Source organism: Schistocerca piceifrons, chromosome 7 (assembly GCF_021461385.2).
Source record: "Schistocerca piceifrons isolate TAMUIC-IGC-003096 chromosome 7, iqSchPice1.1, whole genome shotgun sequence".
In the NCBI taxonomy this organism is placed as follows: domain Eukaryota; kingdom Metazoa; phylum Arthropoda; class Insecta; order Orthoptera; family Acrididae; genus Schistocerca; species Schistocerca piceifrons.
In genome coordinates this window covers 89,618,566-89,643,437 of record NC_060144.1, presented here as the reverse complement: position 1 = coordinate 89,643,437, position 24,872 = coordinate 89,618,566, and the positions used below count along the sequence as shown (strand labels likewise).

At 38.6% G+C, this 24,872-nt stretch overlaps 1 protein-coding gene across 1 annotated transcript in view; it reads left to right on the top strand.

The window, feature by feature from the left end:
• The window catches only part of LOC124804918 (phosphatidylinositol phosphatase PTPRQ-like), a 424,691-nt gene that overhangs the window by 26,760 nt on the left and 373,059 nt on the right, over window positions 1-24,872 (top strand). The window contains exon 2 of the mRNA XM_047265295.1: window positions 19,713-20,021. Coding sequence (XP_047121251.1) covers window positions 19,713-20,021 — 309 coding nt within the window. The remainder of the gene's footprint in view (window positions 1-19,712; window positions 20,022-24,872) is intronic.

Below are 24,872 nucleotides of genomic sequence, written 5' to 3'. Positions count from 1 at the left end.
AAAATAGTGTTTATATAAGTCAAAAATGTGCAAAAAAAGTTCAATGTAAATCAGGTGCTTGACACTTTCATGAGTAGTCAACACTCACAGTAGTTAGGTTTCGACCCCTTGATTATCTGGTAGTGCACCACCTTAGTTTAGTATCGCGACATGTGACATATTGCAGTTGTATTCTTTTACATATTTTCACAGTATCACATTCATACATATCATAAACTTACAAATATATTTACTTATGGTGCGGTCCTTTCTTAAGTTTACATGGTACGTAACACTAAACAAGCATTTATATTTCTTCACTTTAGGACATGTCGATGCATTGTTTCCTGGAAGAAAAAACTTACTACTAACTGAAAACTAAATCTTAATAGATAAGTATACAGTGGTTCACTGGCCACTAATATCTCTTTCATATGTTCAACCATGTACGCATCTACTCTAGTGTGCAGTCATGCTACCACAAACTCATTTAATGTCATGTATGCCTCTCTACTTACCTTATAAACCTGAAAGATAAAGTGTATTATAGGCATGATGCGACCTCTTATTCAGCTTTTTACTTATATTGTACTTGCTTGTTTACCTGCGGCAAGAGTTTTCTGGTCCCTCAATTCTAATTAGTGTGTGTACTTTCAATGCTTAAATTTGTAAATATGTAGATATAATGTACATACTAATGTAACTTCAGTAAATATTTTGTAGTTTAGGACCCCTTACCATGTATATAATCCCTTAGCTTATCTTTGTTTGTGTGTATTGTATAGATAATTGTAGTTGTGGTATAGACTCTCTCCTAATTTTCTATGTCCCAGTTTATGCAATAGCCTTTATAAATGCTAGTGCATGCTGTAGCTCATAGGGTTTGTTTGTGTTGGGTGCTCATACACTTTCAACTGCATCTGGCGTGCATGCGCCTGCAGTTTGTTGACTAGCTTTCTCCCCAATGTGCATGCGCTGCTTTGCTCTGTTACCACTGTTGTCGCAGTGAGGTGTGTAGTGGAGTGCGCGCTACTGTGTATTTCACAAGTTCATTTATTCATTTACAGCTGGGGTACGCACAAGGCAAAGCACTGTGTTTAAAGTATCATCGTCCCTAGACACACAAAAGTAAAATTCTTCCTTGTTACATCCACTCACCTTAGCATTTACACATTTGACATATGAGGAAAAAAAAAAAAAAAACCACAAATAAAATTTTCCTAATCAACTAACAACATGAATTCTGGAATGTGATTTTCCAGCATCCTAAATCTAATGTTATTACACATATATAAAACTTAGAGCGTATACCTACTATGATCATATCTGATAAAGCAACTGTTGATCAAGCTCATGCCCCCAGTCCCTTCCAAGGTCACAGAACAGGGGCCTACCATGTCCGGTTCAAGTTTTCCGGTGTTGTGGTGGCATCGATCTCTAGGTTTGTGTTTGATTACACCAATTAGTGTCCTAAGAGGCTCTTGACTGAAATTCTCTTTGCCTCTGCGTGTTATTTGGCATATGTGTGTTACTTTGCTGGCTGAATTCCACTGTCTGTGGGTTATTCGGTCTGTTATTGTTTTGTGTTTGCCAAGCAATCGGCTGATTATTGTCAGTAGCTTGTGTCTGTACATATTGTACAGGCTGGCCATACACTACTGCCCATTGTAATTGTTTTTGCTAAATTTTGCCTATTTACTTTATACCCACCTTTGTATTTATGGCTTTCTCCATTGCCATTGTGACTACCGTTACCATTACCATAGGTCTATGTGCGGTAAGGTTGCCATCCGTGTGGTACTACGAATCTGTTGTTTACTTGTTGGTCCATAAATCTCTGTGTTGCTAATGGCATATTAACAGGTTTCTGTTGCACTGGATTTCATATATTAAATCTGTTGAGTTCAGTACAGATAGAAAGTATTCGGTGTTGTGTTCTGGGATGGTAATGAGTCTTTCCCTAATGTGGTCAGGAAGACGGCTCTTAAAATTTTCTGCATGTCTACTTGAGATACCGGGTTTGTCCAGTATCTGGCTTTATTTAAATATTTTCCAAAATAGCCCCTTAGGCTTCCATACTTGCTGTTGAATGGAGCTGGGTTGAATGCACCATGGCCTCAGACCAATACTTATCCAGAAATGCTCTCTCAGACTGTTCATAATAGTGGCAATGTTCCATCATGTCCATAGCCTATAGCAGAATGTCACCCTGTGTGTATACAACAACAAATCTAATTTTCTGGGCTTTGGTCCAGGTAATGGGTAAAAACTTTTGAAATGCTCTGATAAAGACCACAGGGTGTGTTCTTTTACCCTTTAGAAGTAAATACTGGGAATTGTCAATGCCTAAATAATCCCTCATCTGCAAGTAATGTTGACAAACACTCCGCACCGTCAGTGTCAGACATGTTTATATTCTCTTGTGGGGCAGCGCATGGCAACTGTGCTTGCCCAACAGGTGCAACTGCCGGCAAGTGTTGTTGCATTGTGCAACATTTGGTATTTCCCTTCGATGGGCTAACCCCTCATCGTGCATAACCAGTGAAGGTATGTAACTTCTTTAAGAGCATAGGTTTGGTTTCTCTCATATGTTAATTTTGGAATGTCAGTAGTTTTAGCAACACTGCCTCGCAACCTTTCCTCTGCTTCCTTTAAACCCGAGTCTGTTTTAGCTATAAGTTAACTTTCCTTCTCTTTTAGATGTTCTTCTACAGTATCTATATAAATATTACATTCTGACACTACCTTTTCAGAAAGGGTGCTGCCCTTATCCAGCATTCTGGTGTCAGCTTTTCCATATATTTCCTTTACATCTGCACATAATTTATTTCTGTTTATTGGAAAATTCTGACTCTAAACTTAACTGATATACTCTCAGGCACAACTTGTGTGTTTCTGTAGGTAGGTTTTTGCATACATCTTTCAGCTCACTAACTGCATTTGTCATATTTTTTACCGATGCATCAACTTGGAATTGTGTCTCCTGAATTTGGGAATATGCTGCACTAAGGTTTTGTAACTCACCTGCAAGTTGTTCCTGTTTATAGTCTATGGATGTTACCTTTTATGTTAACATGTTTATATTGCGGGTTGTGTCAGTAATTATTTCTTGCTTTAGTTGTTTACCGAGCTCTGTGAACTTACTGGATAATTCGTTAGATAATTCAGTGCGTATAGTTTTGCTCACCTCACCTCACTGTTGACTAATACTATTCTTGAAATGGTTAAATGCCTGGTTTTACTGTCCAAACTGTTGTGCTATTAGTTGCATTAGCTGTGCTAAAGAGTGTGTGTCACACTAGTGTTTGCATTGGTTTTGCGAACTGTTTCCTGTGCTTGTGTTCGCGATGTAGTGAACAGATAATCAAAGGAGTTTTTGCTGTCAAGTTCCACTATTTGAGAAAATGTTTCCCAGTGAGACCTGAGAAATTGTCTCATCGGGTGTCATAAAGTGGCATCATGACTAGTTATATTACCAGTGTCATCATTTTTTAATAATGGGATGCCAACTTGGTTGTTTTGGCAGCCATCGCCCAGTTCACGAGTTCGTGCCATTACCTTCAACTGTTGCCAAGTGTGGATTTCTGACATGTTGGCAATTTGCATTTTGTAATGAATTTTCAACAATGGCCATTTCCTTTGACTCCATTGTGAACAGTATTTAACATAAAAGAAAAATTTTGAAGCAATGATTGAAAAAAAAATTGTAAGGTACATCTATCCTGAGTGAACTTTAACTGGCTCTAATATGAGGGCTATCCACAAAGTACATTACATTTTGGAATTAAAAATAAATAAAGTATTGGAATTTTTTTTTATTATATACAGATGAAAGCCACACTTAAATACTACTTTTCTACATAGTTGCCATTTAAATTAAGGCACTTATCGTAGTGATGGACGAGCTTGGAAATTCCTTCGTTGAAAAATTCGGCCGCCTGCACCTTCAACTACGTGGTTACCTCTTCTTGAAGCTGTGCGTCGTCATCAAAACACTGCATAGCCAACCACTTCTTCATTGCTGGGAATAAGTGGAAGTCGCTCGGTGCCAGGTTGGGACTGTACGGCAGATGAGGAAACAACTCCCACTTAAAAGATTCGAGAACTTCACGAGTGGCATTTGCCATGTGTGCCCGGGCATTGTCGTGAATCAGCAAGATCTTTGAGCCCAACTTTCCTCTGCGCTTGTTTTGTATTGCTCTTCTGAGGTTGTGCAGAGTTTGGCAATACCTTTGAGAGTTTATTGTAGTGCCTCTTTCCAGGAAATCCACAAAAATCACACCTTTTCTGTCCCAAAAGACAGTCATTACGTGATTGAAGGTGCAGGTGGCCAAATTTTATGATGAAGGAATTTCCAAGCTCGTCCATCGCTGCGATAAGTGCCTTAATTTAAATGGCAACTGTGTAGAAAAGTAGTATTTAAGTGTGGCTTTCATCTGTATATAATAAAAAAAATTCCAATACTTTATTTATTTTTAATTCCAAAATGTAATGAACTTTGTGGATAGCCCTCGTATAAACAGACCTTCAATATTCAGTACATATATTCAGGATTTAACATACATAAATTTACATACACCCTTTTCTTGTTACCGCTATTGTGCATGGAGATTGGTATGACAGTACTGGTTCTGGATAGGTCCTCCTCTGCTCACACGAATTCTTCTTGTCACCTTCGATCCTCTTGATGCAGTATTCTCGGTGCTTTGTGGAGAGACGAACAGATGGGTATCATCGCCGTGAAAATATGAATAAACTCTGCTATCTTGATAACCCTTTCTAATGGAACACACATTTTTTAACAATATCAACTTGGATGAACTCGCAATATCTCTGCCCGCTATCTCTTATTGAGACGAACAGACTTTTTAACAATATTAACTTGGCGGAGCTTGTAATATGTCCACCCGCTATCATGTAGAGACACATTTTCAACGAAAGTGCTGGCAGGTTGATAGACACACAAACACAAACATACACACAAAATTCAAGCTTTTGCAACCAACGGTTGCTTCATCAGGAAAGAGGAAGGAGAGGGAAAGACGAAAGGATGTGGGTTTTAAGGGAGAGGGTAAGGAGTCATTCCAATCCCGGGAGTGGAAAGACTTACCTTAGGGGGAAAGAAGGACAGGTATACACTTGCATACACACACATATCCATCCGCACATACACAGACACAAGCAGACATTTCTAAAGGCAAAGAGTTCGGGCAGAGATATATGATATGTCTGCTTGTGTCTGTATATGTGCAGATGGATTTGTGTGTGTGTATGTGTGAGTGTATACCTGTATCTTTTTCCTCCCAAGGTAAGTCTTTCCGCTCCCGGGATTGGAATGGCTCCTTACCCTCTCCCTTAAAACCCACATCCTTTCGTCTTTTCCTCTCTTTCCCTCTTTCCTGATGAAGCAACCGTGGGTTGCGAAAGCTTGAAATTTGTGTGTGTGTTTGTTATTGTCTCTATCAACATACCAATGCTTTCGTTTGGTAAGTTAGAACATCTGAGGTCATCAGTGCCCTAGAACTTAGAACTACTTAAACCTAACTAACATAAGCACATCACACACATCCATGCCTGAGGCAGGATTTGAACCTGTGACTGTAACAGTCACATGGTTCCGGACTGAAGTGCCTAGAACCATTCGGCCACCCCGGCCTGCTCTATATACATATTTTGTAAGACAATTTGTGACAGTAGATGAAAAGTTGAAAGCTGTCTGGGGTCTCTGTCCTTTTGTTCATTATATTCCAAACAAACCAGTCAAGTATGGGATAAAGATTTTTGTTTTAGCAGATGCTAAAACATTCTTACCTAATAATGTTGAAGTAAATTGTGGAAAACAACCTAAAAATAATAATAATATGTTACATTATACCACATGTCACACACCAACCTCTTTTCTTGGTGGTAGGCTCCTCAGTTCTTTCAACACATTGATCTTTATATTTCAAAAGGAAAGTTGCAATGCCGGCAAGAAGTGGAGGAATGTTAACCTGTTCCAGTAGCTGAGCCTTCATAAGAGATAGTGCTAAATCTTTCAAGAACATTCTTCTCTTCTTTTTTGGATTTGCCTCATTTGAGCATTGATTCCTGCTACATCCATTAGAGCACAGAATAGAACCTGTTTGATGGAATATGCACCTTCCAATTGCTCAACTATGTCGACTCTTCCCTTTGTTATATTGTAATCCAAAATGATGTCTGGTTTACCTGTAACTTTGACAATGGTTCGAAAATCGTGCATAGTTGAAAGTAGTATAAGTGCCTTGTTTTGTTCTGGCACATACAAAACTAGCATCATTTCATTATCAAAACCAAATAAAGAGGAGGGGATAGCCCTACATTTCCCAGGTAAAAATTCTTGTGAGATCTCACGTTTGTTTTCTCTCAATGTGGCAATGCATGTTAGTCTCTTTTTCAAAAGGGAGTTGGCTATGAAATAGCTAGTGTACCAATTGTCAATTGTACTGTTTCTTCCTGAGCCTCCAGTGTGGGTAACTAGCCTTCCTACAGTATCACAGGGAGAATTAGAAACATTGTATGGTCGTTTAGGCTGTTTTCCACAATGTACTTCAACATTACTAGTGAAGAATGTTTTAGCATCTGCTAAAACAAAAATCTTTATCCCGTACTTTGCTGGTTTGTTTGGGATATACTGAACAAAAGAACAGCAACCCCAGAAAGCTTGCAACTTTTCGTCTACTGTCACAAATTGTCTTACACTATAAGCATTCTTGGTACCACAAAGGCATCCAATATTTGCCTTATTGCAGCATGTATATCAGTTACTCATCTTTCTTACCTTGTACCCTTGTCATCAAAACAGATACATCATAAAAGGAACAGAAATCTTCTGTAGCTCATCACAGCTCTTGTAATCTCCATACCACTACTATCTGCTGTCCACAGTTCAGTGACATTTGTGTGGTTTGTTTTCTTAGTCTCGGTGAGATACAGCAATCCCAACAATGCCATTATTTCACACCTTGTGGTTTCCTTAGCGTCCCTTTCCCTGGAATATTGTAAAAATTCTTTCTCAGATTGAGTGTATATGTTCGTGCATTGTACAGTTTCATCAATCATTTCCATGCTAAGTATTGTCCATAAAGCCTCTCTTTCACATGTAACCCCTCTGGCAATGCGTGTAGACCCAGTTACACATTTTGTCCCTCCCAATAAAAATTCCGCCAGCAGAGAGTGCCTCTTCACAGTCATCATCTGATTGTGGACTTGATCAGAATCTGAATCATGGTCACGTTGTGTGATAAATTTCTCTTCTTCAGAGTGGTCATCATTTTTGTTACCTGGTACAGAGTTGAACTCCGGGTCCTCGTTAAGTAACCAATCAAACTCGTTGTCTCTCAACTTTGATCTCGCCCTGCACAGTGATATATCCCCTTGTTACATGTTATCTTTTGATTTGTTTAAAAAGGAATGAAATAAAAGTGAAGGAAAAATTACTTACATGTATGGGCGCATGGCATGCTTTGTACACTGAGATGATACACTCACAGTTTATTTTAACTCACTTGAGCCTGTGACAGCACAACTTCTCACTATGCTGGCTGAAACAATAGTGCAGGGATAGGTAAGGCACTATGCTAGCTGAAACAATAGTGCAGGAATAGGTAAGGGCATGCTATTGTAAAACAACAATGGGACTGTGCACAACAATGATATTTGCGATTGACACACTTTATACACAGGCATGCCCACTCAAGGGTTAAAGATCATTTTCTTAAATGGGTGTTGCTAGTGTGTATTTCAGTGTTTCAGGAAATACACTACAACTCATCAACTAGTTACAAAGTTAACTCAAGATAGTGCTACCTAGTCTGCACATGATTTTATTACTTTAGCTGAAATACCATCAGGGACAGAAGAGTTATTATTTGTAAGTACATAATGTTTTTTATGATCCCTCTAACAGACAATTTGGTAAAGCTGATGTCTGATGGTGGAGTAAGCTATGTCTGTCTAAGTAAATATAATGGGTCTGCCTTTGAGAGATCATTTTTTGTCCCTGCATCTATAGTTACTATAGGAAAGAATTAATTGAATTTAGTGATCAATGATTTGAATTTAATATCATTTGCCTCTTTGGGTTGTCATTAGAGAAATAAATACTATTTGTCTAGTTGAGTTTATTTGTTTCATGTTAATAATGCCCAAAATTGCCCTTGGAATTTGGTATTTTTTTGTGCATAGTACACGGTTTTCACTGTTTCTTTTTCTCCGTTACACAGCTACACTGTAATTTTAAGTCTTGATCTAGTTATCTGCTTTAGATGTTAGCCGCCTGTTCACTCAGTTGCTCCTGCAGTTGTCCATGACCATTTGTACAGAAAAACCCATATTCATAGAGTAACAACAATGAAGGAAAAGACAGACTGCTACTTACCATAAAGAAGGCTCATCAGCTTGCAGTCAGGCACAATTAAAAGGTACTCACTTATAGGTTTTGGCCACTACCTTCATCAGTAAAAGACACACACACACGCACACACACACACACACACACACACACACACACACACACACACACACACATCTATGTTAAAAATTCTTTAGTACACAGCTATGAAACTAGAAACCAATACAATCTGCATCTAGAGAGGAAAAATAAAGTTAAAACTCAGCAGGGCTTGTTGTACAATGCCATTAAATTATATAATAAATTACCCCAAAATATAAAAGATATTGATAAATTGAACAGTTCAAAGCAAAACTAAAAAATTTTTTACTAAATAAAAGTTATTATGCAGTAACAGCCTACCCCCATGAACCATGGACCTTGCCGTTGGTGGGGAGGCTTGCATTCCTCAGCGATACAGATGGCCGTACTGTAGGTTCAACCACAATGGAGGGGTATCTGTTGAGAGGCCAGACAAACATGTGGTTCCTGAAGAGGGGCAGCAGCCTTGTCAGTAGTTGCAGGGGCAACAGTCCGGATGATTGACTGATCTGGCTTTGCAACACTAACCAAAACGGCCTTGCTGTGCTGGTACTGCGAATGGCTGAAAGCAAGGGAAACTACAGCCATAATTTTTCCCGAGGGCATGCAGCTTTACTGCATGGTTAAATGATGATGGTGTCCTCTTGGGTAAAATATTCCGGAGGTAAAATAGTCCCCCATTCGGATCTCCGGGCGGGGACTACTCAGGAGGACGTCGTTATCAGGAGAAAGAAAACTAGCGTTCTACGGATCGGAGCGTGGAATGTCAGATCCCTTAATCAGGCAGGTAGCTTAGAAAATTTAAAAAGGGAAATGGATAGGTTGAAGTTAGATATAGTGGGAATTAGTGAAGTTTGGTGGCAGGAGGAACAAGACTGTTGGTCAGGTGCATACAGGTTTATAAATACAAAATCATAGGGGTAATGCAGGAGTAGGCTTAATAATGAATAAAAAAATAGGATTGCAGGTAAGCTACTACCAACAGCATAGTGAACGCATTATTGTGGCCAAGATAGACACGAAGCCCACGCCTACTACAGTAGTACAAGTTTATATGCCAACTAGCTCTGCAGATGATGAAGAAATTGATAAAATGTATGATGAGATAAAAGAAATTATTCAGGTAGTGAAGGGAGACGAAAATTTAATAGTCATGGGTGACTGGAATTCAAGAATAGGAAAAGGGAGAGAAGGAAACATAGGTGAATATGGACTGGGGGAGAGAAATGAAAGAGGAAGCTGTCTGGTAGAATTTTGCACAGAGCATAACTTAATCATAGCTAACACTTGGTTCAAGAATCATGAAAGAAGGTTGTATACATGGAAGAATCCTGGAGATACTAGAAAGTACCAGATAGATTATATAATGGTAAGACAGAGACTTAGGAACCAGGTTTTAAATTGTAAGACATTTCCAGAGGCAGATGTGGACTCTGATCACAATCTATTGGTTATGAACTGTAGATTAAAACTGAAGTAACTGCAAAAAGGTGGGAATTTAAGAAGATGGGACCTGGATAAACTGAAAGAACCAGAGGTAGTACAGAGTTTCAGGGAGAACATAAGGGAACAATTGACAGGAATGGAGGAAAGAAATACAGCAGAAGAAGAATGGGTAGCTCTGAGGGATGAAGTAGTGAAGGCAGCAGAGGATCAAGTAGGTAAAAGGACGAGGGCTAGTAGAAATCCTTGGGTAACAGAAGAAATATTGAATTTAATTGATGAAAAGAGAAAATATAAAAACGCAGTAAATGAAGCAGGCAAAAGGGAATACAAACATCTCAAAAATCAGATCGACAGGAAATGCAAAATGGCTAAGCAGGGATGGCTAGAGGACAAATGTAAGGATGTAGAGGCTTATCTCACTAGGGGTAAGATAGATACTGCATATAGGAAAATTAAAGAGACCTTTGGAGAAAAGAGAACCACTTGTATGAATATCAAGAGCTCAGATGGAAACCCAGTTCTAAGCAAAGAAGGGAAAGCAGAAAGGTGGAAGGAGTATATAGAGGGTCTATACAAGGGCGATGCACTTGAGGACAATATTATGGAAATGGAAGAGGATGTAGATGAAGATGAAATGGGAGATACGATACTGTGTGAAGAGTTTGACAGAGCACTGAAAGACCTGAGTCGAAACAAGGCCCCGGGAGTAGACAACATTCCATTGGAACTACTGACGGCCTTGGGAGAGCCAGTCCTGACAAAACTCTACCATCTGGTGAGAAAGATGTATGAGACAGGCGAAATACCCTCAGCCTTCAAGAAGACTATAATAATTCCAATCCGAAAGAAAGCAGGTGTTGACAGATGTGAAAATTACCGAACTATCAGTTTAATAAGTCACAGCTGCAAAATACTAACGCAAATTCTTTACAGATGAATGGAAAAACTGGTAGAAGCTGACCTCGGTGAAGATCAGTTTGGATTCTGCAGTAATGTTGGAACACGTGAGGCGATACTGACCCAACGACTTATCTTAGAAAATAGATTAAGGAAAGGCAAACCTACATTTCTAGCATTTGTGGACTTACAGAAAGCTTTTGATAATGTTGACTGGAATACTCTCTTTCAAATTCTAAAGGTGGCAGGGGTAAAATACAGGGAGCGAAAGGCTATTTACAATTTGTACAGAAACCAGATGGCAGTTATAACAGTCGAGGGACATGAAAGGGAAGCAGTGGTTGGGAAGGGAGTGAGGCAGGGTTGTAGCCTGTCCCCGATGTTATTCAATCTGTATATTGAGCAAGCAGTAAAGGAAACAAAAGAAAAATTCAGAGTAGGTATTAAAATCCATGGAGAAGAAATAAAAACGTTAAGGTTTGCCAATGACATTGTAATTCTATCACAGACAGCAAAGGACTTGGAAGAGCAGTTCAACAGAATGGACAGTGTTTTGAAAGGAGGATATAAGATGAACATCAACAAAAGCAAAACGAGGATAATGGAATGTAGTTGAATTAAGTCAGTTGATGCTGAGGGAATTAGATTAGGAAATGAGACACTTAAAGTAGTAAAGGAGTTTTGCTATTTGGGGAACAAAATAACTGATGATGGTCAAAGTAGAGAGGATATAAAATGTAGACTGGCAATGGCAAGGAAAGCGTTTCTGAAGAAGAGAAATCTGTTAACATTGTTTATAGATTTAAGTGTCAGGAAGTCGTTTCTGAAAGTATTTGTATGGAGTGTAGCCATGTATGGAAGTGAAACATGGACGATAAATAGTTTGGACAAGAAGAGAATAGAAGCTTTTGAAATGTGGTACTACAGAAGAATGCTGAAGATTAGATGGGTAGATCACATAACTAATGAGGAGGTATTGAATAGAATTGTTGAGAAGAGGAGTTTGTGGCACAACTTGACAAGAAGAAGGGACCAGTTGGTAGGACATGTTCTGAGAAATCAAGGGATGACAAATTTAGCATTGGAGGGCAGTGTGGAGGGTAAAAATCGTAGAGGGAGACCAAGAGATGAATACACTAAGCAGATTCAGAAGGATGTAAGTTGCAGCAAGTACTGGGAGATGAAGAAGCTTGCACAGGTTAGAGTAGCATGGAGAGCTGCATGAAACCAGTCTCAGGACTTAAGACAACAACAACTACAATGCAGTAATGGACTACCTGAATTAAAAAATGTACTGTAATTAAAGTAGCCTGCATTGTAATACATGAGGAAATAATTATAATATGAAATCCAGAATTGTACAGTACTATAAGAAAATTACATAAGGATATAAAACTAATGGTTCAAAATGGTTCAAATGGCTCTGAGCACTATGGGACTTAACATCTATGATCATCAGTCCCCTAGAACTTAGAACTACTTAAACCTAACTAACCTAAGGACAGCACACAACACCCAGTCAATATGATATAAAACTAATGTAAGATACTTTAAAAACGTGTGTAAATATTAATTTTATGTGTATAAATTGTAGGTATATTGTATTGTATATGATTTTGCTGATGAAATCCACACAATGTAAATTGTTACATGGATTAATAAAGGAATCAATCAATCAATCAAACACACACACACACACACACACACACACACACACACACACACACACACACACACACACACAAGCAAGCACTCCTCATGCACACGCGACCACAACTCCAGCTTCTTCGGCCAGAATACAACATCAAGTGGGATGCAAGCAGGAATGTGGAAGGGGGGGGGGGAGGTAAGGGGAAGTTATAGTAGTGTCTGGGGGGGGGAGGGGGGGAGAGACAAACACTGTCTGTTGGAGTGTTCAGGGACTAGACTGCCAAGACTGGCAACAGACACAGCATCAGAAGGTTGTGGGTTAGATATGTGGGGAAAAAAGGTGAAAAAAGGAAGAGGAGTGGGGAAACATGAGTGGATGCGTTTACAGAGAACTGCAAATAAACAGGGCGGGAGATGAGAAAGGGGGAGGAGATGAGAGGACAGTGGCATGGCCACTGTTGGATGGAGGGCCTGGGGACAGTATGTTACTGTAGGTCGAGGACAGTATAATTACAGGAATGGAGAAAGTGTGGTAAGGATAACATCCATCTGTGCAGTTAAGAAAAGCTGACTCCTTCACTACCCAAGCCATCTGGATCCTTCCTTCCACCACCAGCCTTTCTGAACTGGTCAGATGGAAGTAATCCTTACAGCACATTCTCTGGTCCCATAATTATCCTGGCCTCAACCTACAGTAATATACTGTGCCCACACCATCTGCCCAACAGTTTCCACCCCCTCTATCCACTCATCTCCACCCCATTTTCATCTCCCACCCTGTTTGTTTGCAGCCTCCTGCACAGTGTATCTGCCTGTCTTTCCGCACTCCCCTCCCTTTGTTCTCCTTTTTTTCCCTGCTTAACTGCCCCAACCCCCTGATGATTCATCTGTTGACATTCTATTCCCTGCAGCATTTGTCTTTCTCCCCACCTGTACACTACTATACCTACCCCTCGCCTGCCCCCTTGAGACTGCTGCTTGCAATAAAACATGAGAGAGAGAGAGAGAGAGAGAGAGAGAGAGAGAGAGAGAGAAACCGAAAATAAAACTAAGTTGCCATGGAAATGCGCCATATACAGCAACAAAACACAGTGCTCACACAAGCGTCTGCCAACAGCAAAATGTGTCAATGGCTTTAGGAAGACTATGTAATGCTTCATAACAGCAAATTGCCTGGGATGAGAGTGACATCACAACTAGCTTGCATTTGATTAATTTGAGCAGTTGCGAGTGAGCTCATACGCATGCACAGTTGAGTCGCGTGTGAGTAATACCTTCTCCCGCTTCTGGCTACAGAAGTGTGGCAGTTAGCTGTATAAGCAGCAGACAAATACCAACCGGAAAAAATTTTACTTGTGCACCTAAGCTATCAGAATCATGCATGTGGAACAGGTCTGGATATAGGGGGCAGGGGGCAGGGGGCAGGGGTGTCTGCCCTGGACAGCAATTTCTGGGGGGGGGGGGGGGGGGGGGGGGAGACTTTGTTTCACAAACTGCCTAGCATCCAGCACACATTAGTCTATCGATGATTCACATGATTTTGAAATGCATCCCCGTTGATTAACAGGTAATAAAGATTACGTATTATCTTCTCGGTGTATCCAAGAAAATGAAATTTTGATAGAAATTTTTTTTGCCAGAACGCTACACTGGTAAGGGCTATTTGTACAGTACCCGGCTAGCAGCTGCTAAAGTTCTCTTCTGGGAGTAGCGCGGAAAACATGAACATGTAATAATGCCTAATGCCTAACCGGAGAATAAACACAGCATAACTAAAATGGTGATTGTGGCAGTGTTAGTCAAGTTAACCGGGGAATAAGTTTTAACCCTGGCAGGAATAGTTACAGAATTAGTGATGACAAGATTGTTTGTTAGAATGAGGAATGAGAAGCAATGCGGACATCCCACAAATTATGGAAGAAAATGACGATTCCAAATTTATATAAAAATATCGTACTACTACTTTTTGATCTCATGCTCCAGAAGCTAGAGCGTATGAATGAAATGTAAAACTACTTCCTAACATGAAATGTTTTGCTAGTAATAGACCTAATTAGTATTTGATATTGCTACTCCATGATTATATTCTGTCATGTTATAAAAATGTTATAAAAACCCACAGACATGGCATGGGAGGTTTCTATGATGCTCATCTGTTCTAAAATTAATGGCTCAGTGTTTGCTAAGCAAATGTGTTTTGGAAGGATCTGTGGTTATCAGTGACAGTTAACTATACACAATTCACTGAATCCATTCTTAAACGAGATGACAGAGGTTGGGATGACCATGTTATTCTTCTCTTACATTCCATTACAAGATCCATGGGTTGATGCATGGCATGACACATGACAGTTACCTTTCTAGCTCTGACTGCAGGAATGATCACTTCATCCAGCACAAATAGTCTCCACACTCTTGGATGCACATTTATGTTTGGAAGCCCTTCAAACTTCTTTCATGTAATTCTTTTTTGGTGCATTGTCTCGATATACTAACTCCATTTTATGAAGTCATCTGCTGTCAAAACCTCCTTCAGGAGTAGGGCTTGATACATGTCCTAAGCAACACCCTTCATGAGATGTGCAACCTTATCTCCCTCCTTCATTCTAGGAACCACCATTTTACACAGCTTCAAGACGTCTTGAATGTAGGATGCTGTCGTTTCTCCTGGATGCTGAGCCCTGTACTTTAATTTATCTTCAGCCTTGCACTTCTGTCATTGTGTGCCACCAAAATACTTGTGCAGTTCCACCTGTAATACTTCCCAGCTTGTGAACTTCTCCTCATTATTCTCATACCAGTGTTTGGCAGTGACCTCCAAGTAGAATAATATGTTAGCCAAACACACAGTATCATCCCATTTGTTAAATTTGGCTGTACACTCATATACCTTCAGCCACTTGTTTGGCTCTTGGTCATCATCACCAGAGAACCTGGAAGGATGTCTCATGTGGTGGCTCACAGTTGCTGTCATCATAATGTTCTGTTCTTCTGTCTCTGATAGATTGCAATCTGTTGAATATGGCTATAACTCATATTTCTCGCCACGTAAATGGCGGCTCTGCCGTGGCCTGCTGGGAGCCACTGTGTCATCGATAATGTGTGGTATCACAAGTTCCAATACCTGGTGCCTCCAATTAATATTCATCATCATCATCATCATCATTTAAGACTGATTATGCCTTTCAGCATTCAGTCTGGAGCATAGTCCCCCTTATAAAATTCCTCCATGATCCCCTATTCAGTGCTAACATTGCTGCCTCTTCTGATGTTAAGCCTATTACTTCAAAATCATTCTTAACCGAATCCAGGTACCTTCTCCTTGGTCTTCCCCAACACCTCCTACCCTCTACTGCTGAACCCATGAGTCTCTTGGGTAACCTTGCTTCTCCCATGCATGTAACATGCCCCCACCATCTAAGCCTGTTCGCCCTGACTGCTACATCTATAGAGTTCATTCCCAGTTTTTCTTTGATTTCCTCATTGTGGACACCCTCCTGCCATTGTTCCCATCTACTAGTACCTGCAATCATCCTAGCTACTTTCATATCCGTAACCTCAACCTTATTGATAAGGTAACCTGAATCCACCCAGCTTTCGCTCCCATACAACAAAGTTGGTCGAAAGATTGAATGGTGCACAGATAACTTAGTCTTGGTACTGACTTCCTTCTTGCAGAAGAGAGTAGATCATAGCTGAGCGCTCACTGCATTAGCTTTGCTACACCTCGCTTCCAGTTCTTTCACTATGTTGCCATCCTGTGAGAATATGCATCCTAAGTACTTGTAACTGTCTACCTGTTCTAACTTTGTTCCTCCTAGTTGGCACTTAATCCGTTTATATCTCTTTCCCACTGTCATTACTTTAGTTTTGGAGATGTTAATCTTCATACCATAGTCCTTATATTTCTGATCTAGCTTTGAAATATTACTTCGCAAACTTTCAATCGAATCTGCCATCACAACTAAGTCATACACATATGCGAGACTGCTTATTTTGTGTTCACATATCTTAATCTCACCCAGCCAGTTTATTGTTTTCAACATATGATCCATAAATAATATGAACAATAGTGGAGACAGGTTGCAGCCTTGTCTTACCCCTGAAACTACTCTGAACCACGAACTCAATTTACCGTCAACTCTAACTGCTGCCTGACTATCTATGTAAAGACCTTTAATTGCTTGCAAAAGTTTGCCTCCTATTCCATTATCTCGTAGAACAGACAATAACTTCCGTCTAGGAACCTGGTCATATGCCTTTTCTAGATCTATAAAGCATAGATACAATTCCCTGTTCCACTCGTAACACTTCTCCATTATTTGCCATAAGCTAAAGATCTGGTCCTGACAACCTCTAAGAGGCCTAAACCCACACTGATTTTCGTCCAATTTGTCCTCAACTAATACTCGCACTTTCCTTTCAACAATGCCTGAGAAGATTTTACCCACAATGCTGATTAAAGAGATACCTCTGTAGTTGTTACAATCTTTTCTGTTTCCATGTTTAAATGTTGGTGTGATTACTGCTTTCGTCCAGTCTGATGGAACCTGTCCTGACTCCCACGCCATTTCAATTGTCCTGTGTAGCCATTTAAGACCTGACATTCCACTGTATGAGTAAAACTTTACATTTCTATATATTAGTAATTACAATTCCATTAACTAACACCAATAAAAGACATGAGTATTCTTAATTCTGACAGAAAAATTATCATGTCATACTTCTATTAGAGATACAATTTGTTTTTAGTTTGAATAAATGAAAACAGCTCTCTTTGATGACTAGAAATATTGGAACTTTAATTGTTAATCACTCCATAATTACAATAGCAAAATTATTCCTACCATGTGCCTGAAGTTTGTATTATGTACAAATTGTGATGGTACATCAGCTTTTCATCCAACATGTTTCCTTCCTTCTGCATATTGGTGAAGCCCAAATGGAAACAATGTCAAAACAATAGCTTAATGTAGAGCAAATTACTAATTTGCTCCAAAAGAAAATCTTCAGTGTATTCGAATCCAGATAACCAGAAAAGATAAAATCAAAGCAGCAGTTTAAATTGGTGTAAATTACTGATATTACAGAAATGCCCTCTTTGGGAGAGTGGGGATGAGACTGAAAAATGGATACAGGATCCCAAAAGGGTTGTGGTTTTTGGTTTTACAGCGGGAAAGTCTGGATTGGTTTTTCAGATTATGGGAAGCTGTGAGTTACACAGGGATGGTGTTGCACTCACTGACAAGGGGTTTAGGAAAAGAAGACAAGGCCATATTAGAAGTGCAGAATTCCTGAGAGATGGAAGGGGAGAAGGGGCATAATTGGAGGGATGTTGTAACTGTTTTAAACAATCTTCTTTGCGGGGTTTTCGTTGGATGTTATTAGTGAAGTGCATGGCAAAGAAATGTTTCCACTGCAAAAGAATGAGTAAAGGAAAGAAGGTCCTTTACTAGTCCACTGAGGCTGAACTTAGGTTTTGAGCTGAAAGTGAGGGCTTTAGGAAGTACTGAGATTTCTGCAGGGGTCAGAGTTTTGGTGGAAAGTTTGACAATAGCATTATGGGAAGGACGTTCAAGAGCATCATGTTTCATGGAGGGTGGAGAAAGTTTCTGGGGATGTGAAAGATGGGTGAAGTCAGCAAGGCATGGTTGGGGAGCTCTTAGGGGTTGATTTTGGTCAGGGGATGGATCAGAGTGATCATAAGACAGCAGTAGCTGGACAGCTTCCTCAGATAGTACTGAAAATGTTGTTTCAATTGTTGAAGTACAAAAGTTTCTATTTCAGTAATAGCATTCAGAAACTTGTGATCTCAGAGTAAAAGGATTTTGTGAGAGGAGTAGAGACTGTCATGTATGGCTTGAGGTTGGAATATATTATTATAAAGGATCATATTGGTGAAGGTGAGAGACTGATGGAACTGGAAAAGGTGAAGGTTGTTGCAGCAGGATAGGTGACAGCCTGAAATGCCAATTTCAGTGGTAAACCCATTAGGTGGGAGCCCATGTGTCATACAGGATTTCAGAAAGAGGATGTGTGATTGAAGTTTTTGGAATTAGTGGAGTAGAAGAAACAGAGATTCATGGTTCGATGGTAAAGAGACAAAAGGAATGATAGAAAAATGTTAAATAAGATTAAGAATAAGTATGTGAAAACTTGTGATTGAAGTGTTATAACAGAAATAAATGGTAGGTACTATTAGAAAGCTATGTAGGAAGTTAGAAGAAAGGTTAGAAAATGTTTATAGAAGCAGGATGTTGTAGGCGTACTTGTAAACAGACATGTTTCATTGCAAATTGATATGTGTAACAGTAAGTAGTGTTCAGACTGTTTTGGATGACACAGGTACTTAAATTGACAGGATCAAAGCAAACTAACCAAATGCTGGACTTTGTTGCCAAATGTTTGTTTAGAAGTTTAATTCACTGATAGGAGAGTGGAAAATGCAGTCAATCTACAAAGCAGATTCCTTACAAAAACTTGTTTGACCAATCTTAAAATACTGCTCAAGCGTGTAGGACTCATACCAGATAGGACTAACAGGGTATTTTGAATTTATATAAAGTAGGGCAAAACAAATGCTCTCATGTTTGTTTGATTCATGACAGTGAGTCACTAAACCACTGAAAATCTGAAGTGATACATGCTTGAAGACAGTCTACTGCAAAGGTGCACTTACATAGCTTATAGAACCCAGACATTTTTCCCATGCTCTGTAGATAAATGGACTGGGAAGGCATCATCACGTGTGGTATAATAGGAAATACCTGTTCCCACACTCTTTACACTTGTTTGTGCAATATTGATGTGTACATGCATAGGGGCATTTTTATAACCATTCTTGCCAAAATTTAATTTAGGGAGCCCACTTCATTTGTACTAATTATTTTAAACTCGCATCTTCAGGTTATGGAATTATTGTATCTGGTAACATATAACATGCAATCAGACCAGTCAGTGCAAGAACTCCAACACAGCATGTTGGCGGAAACTGTCTGCCACCATGCAGCCACATGGTAGGAATGCCAATTTGCTTTCAACCTTAACAGCCTTTCTCTGCATTCACATTTCTCCTCGTTTTGAGCCTATAAGCCTCCAGATGTAATATTTAATATGCATTTCTTAACAGTGCCCCTCTCATTACATATATACTTTTGTTGCTTGTATTGTTGCCATATTTGTAATTAGTCATTGAACGTAGCTCTCTGACCATGTTGTCATGATTAATCATAGTCAATAGAATGTAAATGCTATCTTTTCATTCCAAGACTGTATTTTGTTTCAGACTCTGTGCAGAATCTTACTGTGTCAGATGTGACATCATCATCTTTTATTGTTTCTTGGGAGCCACCAGTCTATGGGACTGAATCTTTTATTGAAAGATATGTAGTTTACATAAATTGTTCAAATGAAACCTCAGAAGATTCTTGTGAGATGGACTGTTCACTAATTATAGACAGTGTAGATGCAGATCAGACTGTTTATATCTTCCAAAATGCTACACCTTTCACCACATATGAGGTGACAGTCCAGCCAGAATCTAATTTAGGAAGTTGGTTGCCAGCTACTACAGGGCTACGTACTGATGAAGACCGTAAGTATATATCACAAATATGGAACATTTTCCTTTTTGTCACAATAAGGTTTGGAGAATTTTTAAACATAATTTTTGAATTTGTTATAAAATAAATATAACAGTGTGGATCATGTGCAAGAAAGAACAGTTAATCAGCACATTCCCTTAAAATGTAAGGCTCATATATAAAAAGGATGAACATGAATTATCAACACAGGAAAATGGCAGAACAAGTAGAATATCAGGAGAAATGCTGCATCTTTGAGAATATCAGCCAGAAATCACTGAAATTGAACTTCTAGATGGATACAAATTAATATTGTACTACTAAGAAATATAAAAGGAAAAGAGGGTGCCTACACATGAAAATCATAACTAACTTCTGTGGTCTATGAATTAGTGAGTACTGTACTCTCTATTTCCTATATTAATTAGGCATTTATGCTGAACTCTGCGGTTGTCAATACAGTTTAGGTATTAACTAGCAAGCTGCATTGTCATTGTACAGGTATCACTAAGGATTTACAGCTGCACAGCTTGTTTGGTGCAATGGTAAGAAAATGTATACACAAATTTTCCTCAAGCACCCATCTGTCTATTATTGATAACTGTATAAAATCCCTTCTGTATTTTCTGGGGAAAGTAGTGTTCATAAATACACAGAAAAATGTTGGTGGTAGTAATTTTAGGTACTAATGTAATGACCACAACCAGGAAGTGATTTAGTTGTATGATACAATGGCATTATTGTGATCTGTTGCTATGATATGAAATGAATCAGTTTAACAGTTATTCTACATTTTCTCACTGAAAATATGCCAACATGTTGACCATTTACAGCACTGTTGTAAGTTTTTATTTTTATTCCATACATATATGCATTGATTTGTACTTACTTAAATTCATCTCTCTCTCTCTCTCTCTCTCTCTCTCTCTAATGCACACACACACACACACACACACACACACACACACACACACACACACACATGAACTGGAACGATGTTTATAGTGCTCATGACATGAATGAAAAATATAACAGATTCATGAACAATGTCAGTAGCATGTTTGAAAACTGTTTTCCTCTAAAATTTATTCAAATTAAACATAAGTCTATAATAAAACCATGGATAACACAAGGAACGTAAGACAAAAAGGAAAATGTATCTGTTGATCAAGAACAGCCCCAATGCTGATGATTTAGCTAAATACAAGAAATACTGTAAAATATTAACAAAAGTAATTCAGACATCTAAACAAATGCACTACGAGAAGAAGGTTGCAATGTCAGGGAACAAAATAAAAACAATATGGGATATAGTGAAAGAAGAGACTGGTAGAACAAGAAAGGAACAGGAGCAAATAGCATTAATTGTGGGTGACACATTGGTAACCAATGGGCATAGTGTCGCAAATCTATTTAACAAGTACTTTATATCTGTTACTGATAGAATGGGATTGTCAGCATCAGTAAATATGGCCTTTCAATTTCTGAAACTAGCCTTTACAAATAGCTTCATGTACATGAATATGTCACTCACTTCACCAAAAGAAATAACTTCCATAATAAAATCTTTAAAAACAAAGCATTCTAGTGGTTACAATGAAATATCAGCAAAGTTAATTAAGGCATGTTCTTCAGAGTTTAGTACAATTCTAAGTTACTTGTGTAACCAGTCAATTATAACTGGGACATTTCCTAACTGGCTAAAATATGCAGATGTGAAGCCTCTATTCAAGAAAGGGGATAAAGAGATACCATAAAACTACAGACTGATTTCACTTTTGCCAGCATTCTCAAAAATTTTAGAAAAAGTAATGTACAGGCAGCTTCTCAACCATCTGACCACAAATAATATATTATCAAGAACACAGTTTGTATTTCTGAAGGTTTCTGATATCGAGAATGCTATTTACACCTACAGTGAAAATGTACTTAATTCATTAAATAAAAAATTACAAGCAGCAGGTATTTTCTGTGATTTGTCAAAGGCATTTGATTGTGTGAACCACAACATCCTTTTAAATAAATTAGAATTCTGTGGTGTCACGGGCAATGCTGCAAAATGGTTCAAGTCATACCTCGCTAACAGGAAACAAAGGGTGTCAGTGCAAGGGACTAGTGAATTAAGTCCTCAGTCATCATCAGAATGGGAAGAAATTACATGTGGTGTCCCACAAGGATACATCTTAGGGCCATTGCTTTTTCTTGTGTACATTAATGATCTCTCATCAGTTACACTGCCAGGAGCAGATTTCATTTTGTTTGCAGATGACACAAGTATTGCAATAAACAGTATGTGTCTAATGATAGTTTCATGGATATTAATAAATGGTTTAAAGCCAACACACTGACATTAAACTTCGAAAAGGCTCACTATATGCAATTCAGAACCTGTAAGAGGTTTCTACCCAGCAAATGCATAAAGTATGAAGAAGAGCAGGTAGAAGAAGTTGACAGTCCTAAATTCCTAGGATTACAACTTAATAATAAATTCAGTTGGGAGGAGCACACCACAGAACTGCAGAAATTCCTTAAGGGTACAAATCTGTATTTGCAATTCGAGTGTTAGCAGACATAGGTGACATAAAAATGAAAAAGCTTGCATACTTTGACTACTTTCATTCCATAATGTCATATGGTATATATAATAGTTTGGGGTAACTCTTCAAGTCAAACAAAAGTTTTCAGAGTCCAAAAGCGTGTAATACGTGTTATTTGTGGAGTAAGTTCACGGGCGTCCTGTAGAAACCTCTTCAAAGAACTGGGTATACTAACTACTGTCTCTCAGTATATTTACTCCTTAATGAAATTTCTCCTAAATAATATGTCTCTTTTTCCAACAAACAGCTCAGTTGATACATACAACACCGGGAACAAAAATGACCTGCACAAGGACTTAAAAGCACTTACTTTAGTTCAAAAAAGGGTCCACTGCTTAGGAACACTCATCTTCAATAATTTGCCAGCAAACATAAAAAATTAGTTACAAATAAAGATCAGTTTAAAAGGAGCCTGAAAGACTTACTAGTGGGCAACTCCTTCTACTCCATTGGCGAATTTTTTGATAGAAACAAATGATGTATTGTATATACTCATACTATTAGTATTGTTATTTCAGCTTAAAAAATGATGTATTGTATATACTCATACATTAGTATTGTTATTTCAGCTTTTAAAAAAAATAAATAAAATAAAAAAAATTGACATGTTCCACATCCATGAGGATCTCCTCAGCACGGATCTATGGAACGAAAAACTAATCTAATCTACACACACACACAGACACACACACATCACAATTAGACTACATTATTACATATTTAGAAATTCTTCTGTGGAGTCATGGAAGTTGCCAAGCAGACATGATTCCAGATTGTGTTTGAAATTAATTTATTATCTTCTTATCATTGAGCAGATGCTCAGATTTGCAATGGGTGACTTCCACAGTCCTTCCTGTGTTACGATAGGACCGAGTAAAGGATAGTGTAACTCATTTCTCCTTCTAGTATTATGTTCATGAATGTTGCTCTTGTTTTCAAATTCTGAAAGATTGTAGCATATGATTTCCAGTTCAGGGACAGGCCATTTTCAGAGGCTCAGTTATTAATTTTCAAGAAAATTTTATTTACAAGTGTTGAAGTTTCTCCATTAGGCTTGACTATAATACTTGCATCATCATCAAAGAGAACTATTTCTGCTTCTTTGATATATGATGACATATCATTTATATGCAACAAGAATATAAACAGACCCATTATTGATCCCTTTGCTAGATCTAGCTTATAGTAACGATACCACATTCTGAAGATCCTGTTTCATTGTGTAGACTTTCTGTGATTCTTGATGTGACATAACACATACTTTTAGTTAGATATTATGAAAACCAGTATCTAGCAAGATCTCTACCACAATATATGAGCTTCTTTAGGACAGTACAATGAATGGTGAAATCCAATACTTTTGCCGAGTCATGGAAGATACAAGGGTGCCCATATCATCCAGGGCAAGGGTGGTAGGAGTGGGGATGGGATGGGAGGTGAGGGTTGAGGCCACTCTCTAACTATCAGTAAACTAAAAAAAAATGGCATAGCCAGTTGTCTTTCTTTCAAGAGAATAATTTAAAAGCTGGTATTGTTCAGGTTTATAATAGTGCAGGAACTGGAACTTTTTAATGGGTACTAAAAGTCACCATTCATCTTTGAAAATATTGAAAACACTCCATACCCCCAGGTCTTTTCCCACCCTCCCCCCCAAAACTACTGTGTGGGTGCTCTTGAGAAGATACATATGGGTCAAACACTCCATACCCCCAGGTCTTGTCCCACCCTCCCCCAAAAACTAATGTGTGGGTGCTCTTGAGAAGATACATATGGGTCAATAAAATCTTATGTAATCTGATTCATGAACTGACCAAATAGCATGTTTCATGGAATGACCCTTTTTCAATTCCAAACTCAAACTAAGAATGTTATTATGAGAGAGATGTGATATGATTCATGCATATGTAATCTTCTCTAGTATGTTTGAGTGGTAGGTAAGAAGTGAGATTTGTCAATAATTATTAACATCTATCTTGCTACCTTTCTTGTAAATATGTCTGACAGCAGCACATTTCAACAATAGTAGGAAAAGCCTAGATTGATACTCATTGTAAACATGCCCTGTTGAGTTGCAGGAAGACACAACAAAATGCAGGTTCACATTATAGCTTTTGGCCAAAGCCTTCCTCAGCAAAGAAAACACACATACATTCACACAAGCAAGCACATGTCATGCATCATGACTGCCATCACCAACAGCTCCAACCAGAAACATTTCAGTTTGTCTGGAAATACCCCCTGTAATATTGATGTATTCTATTGGAA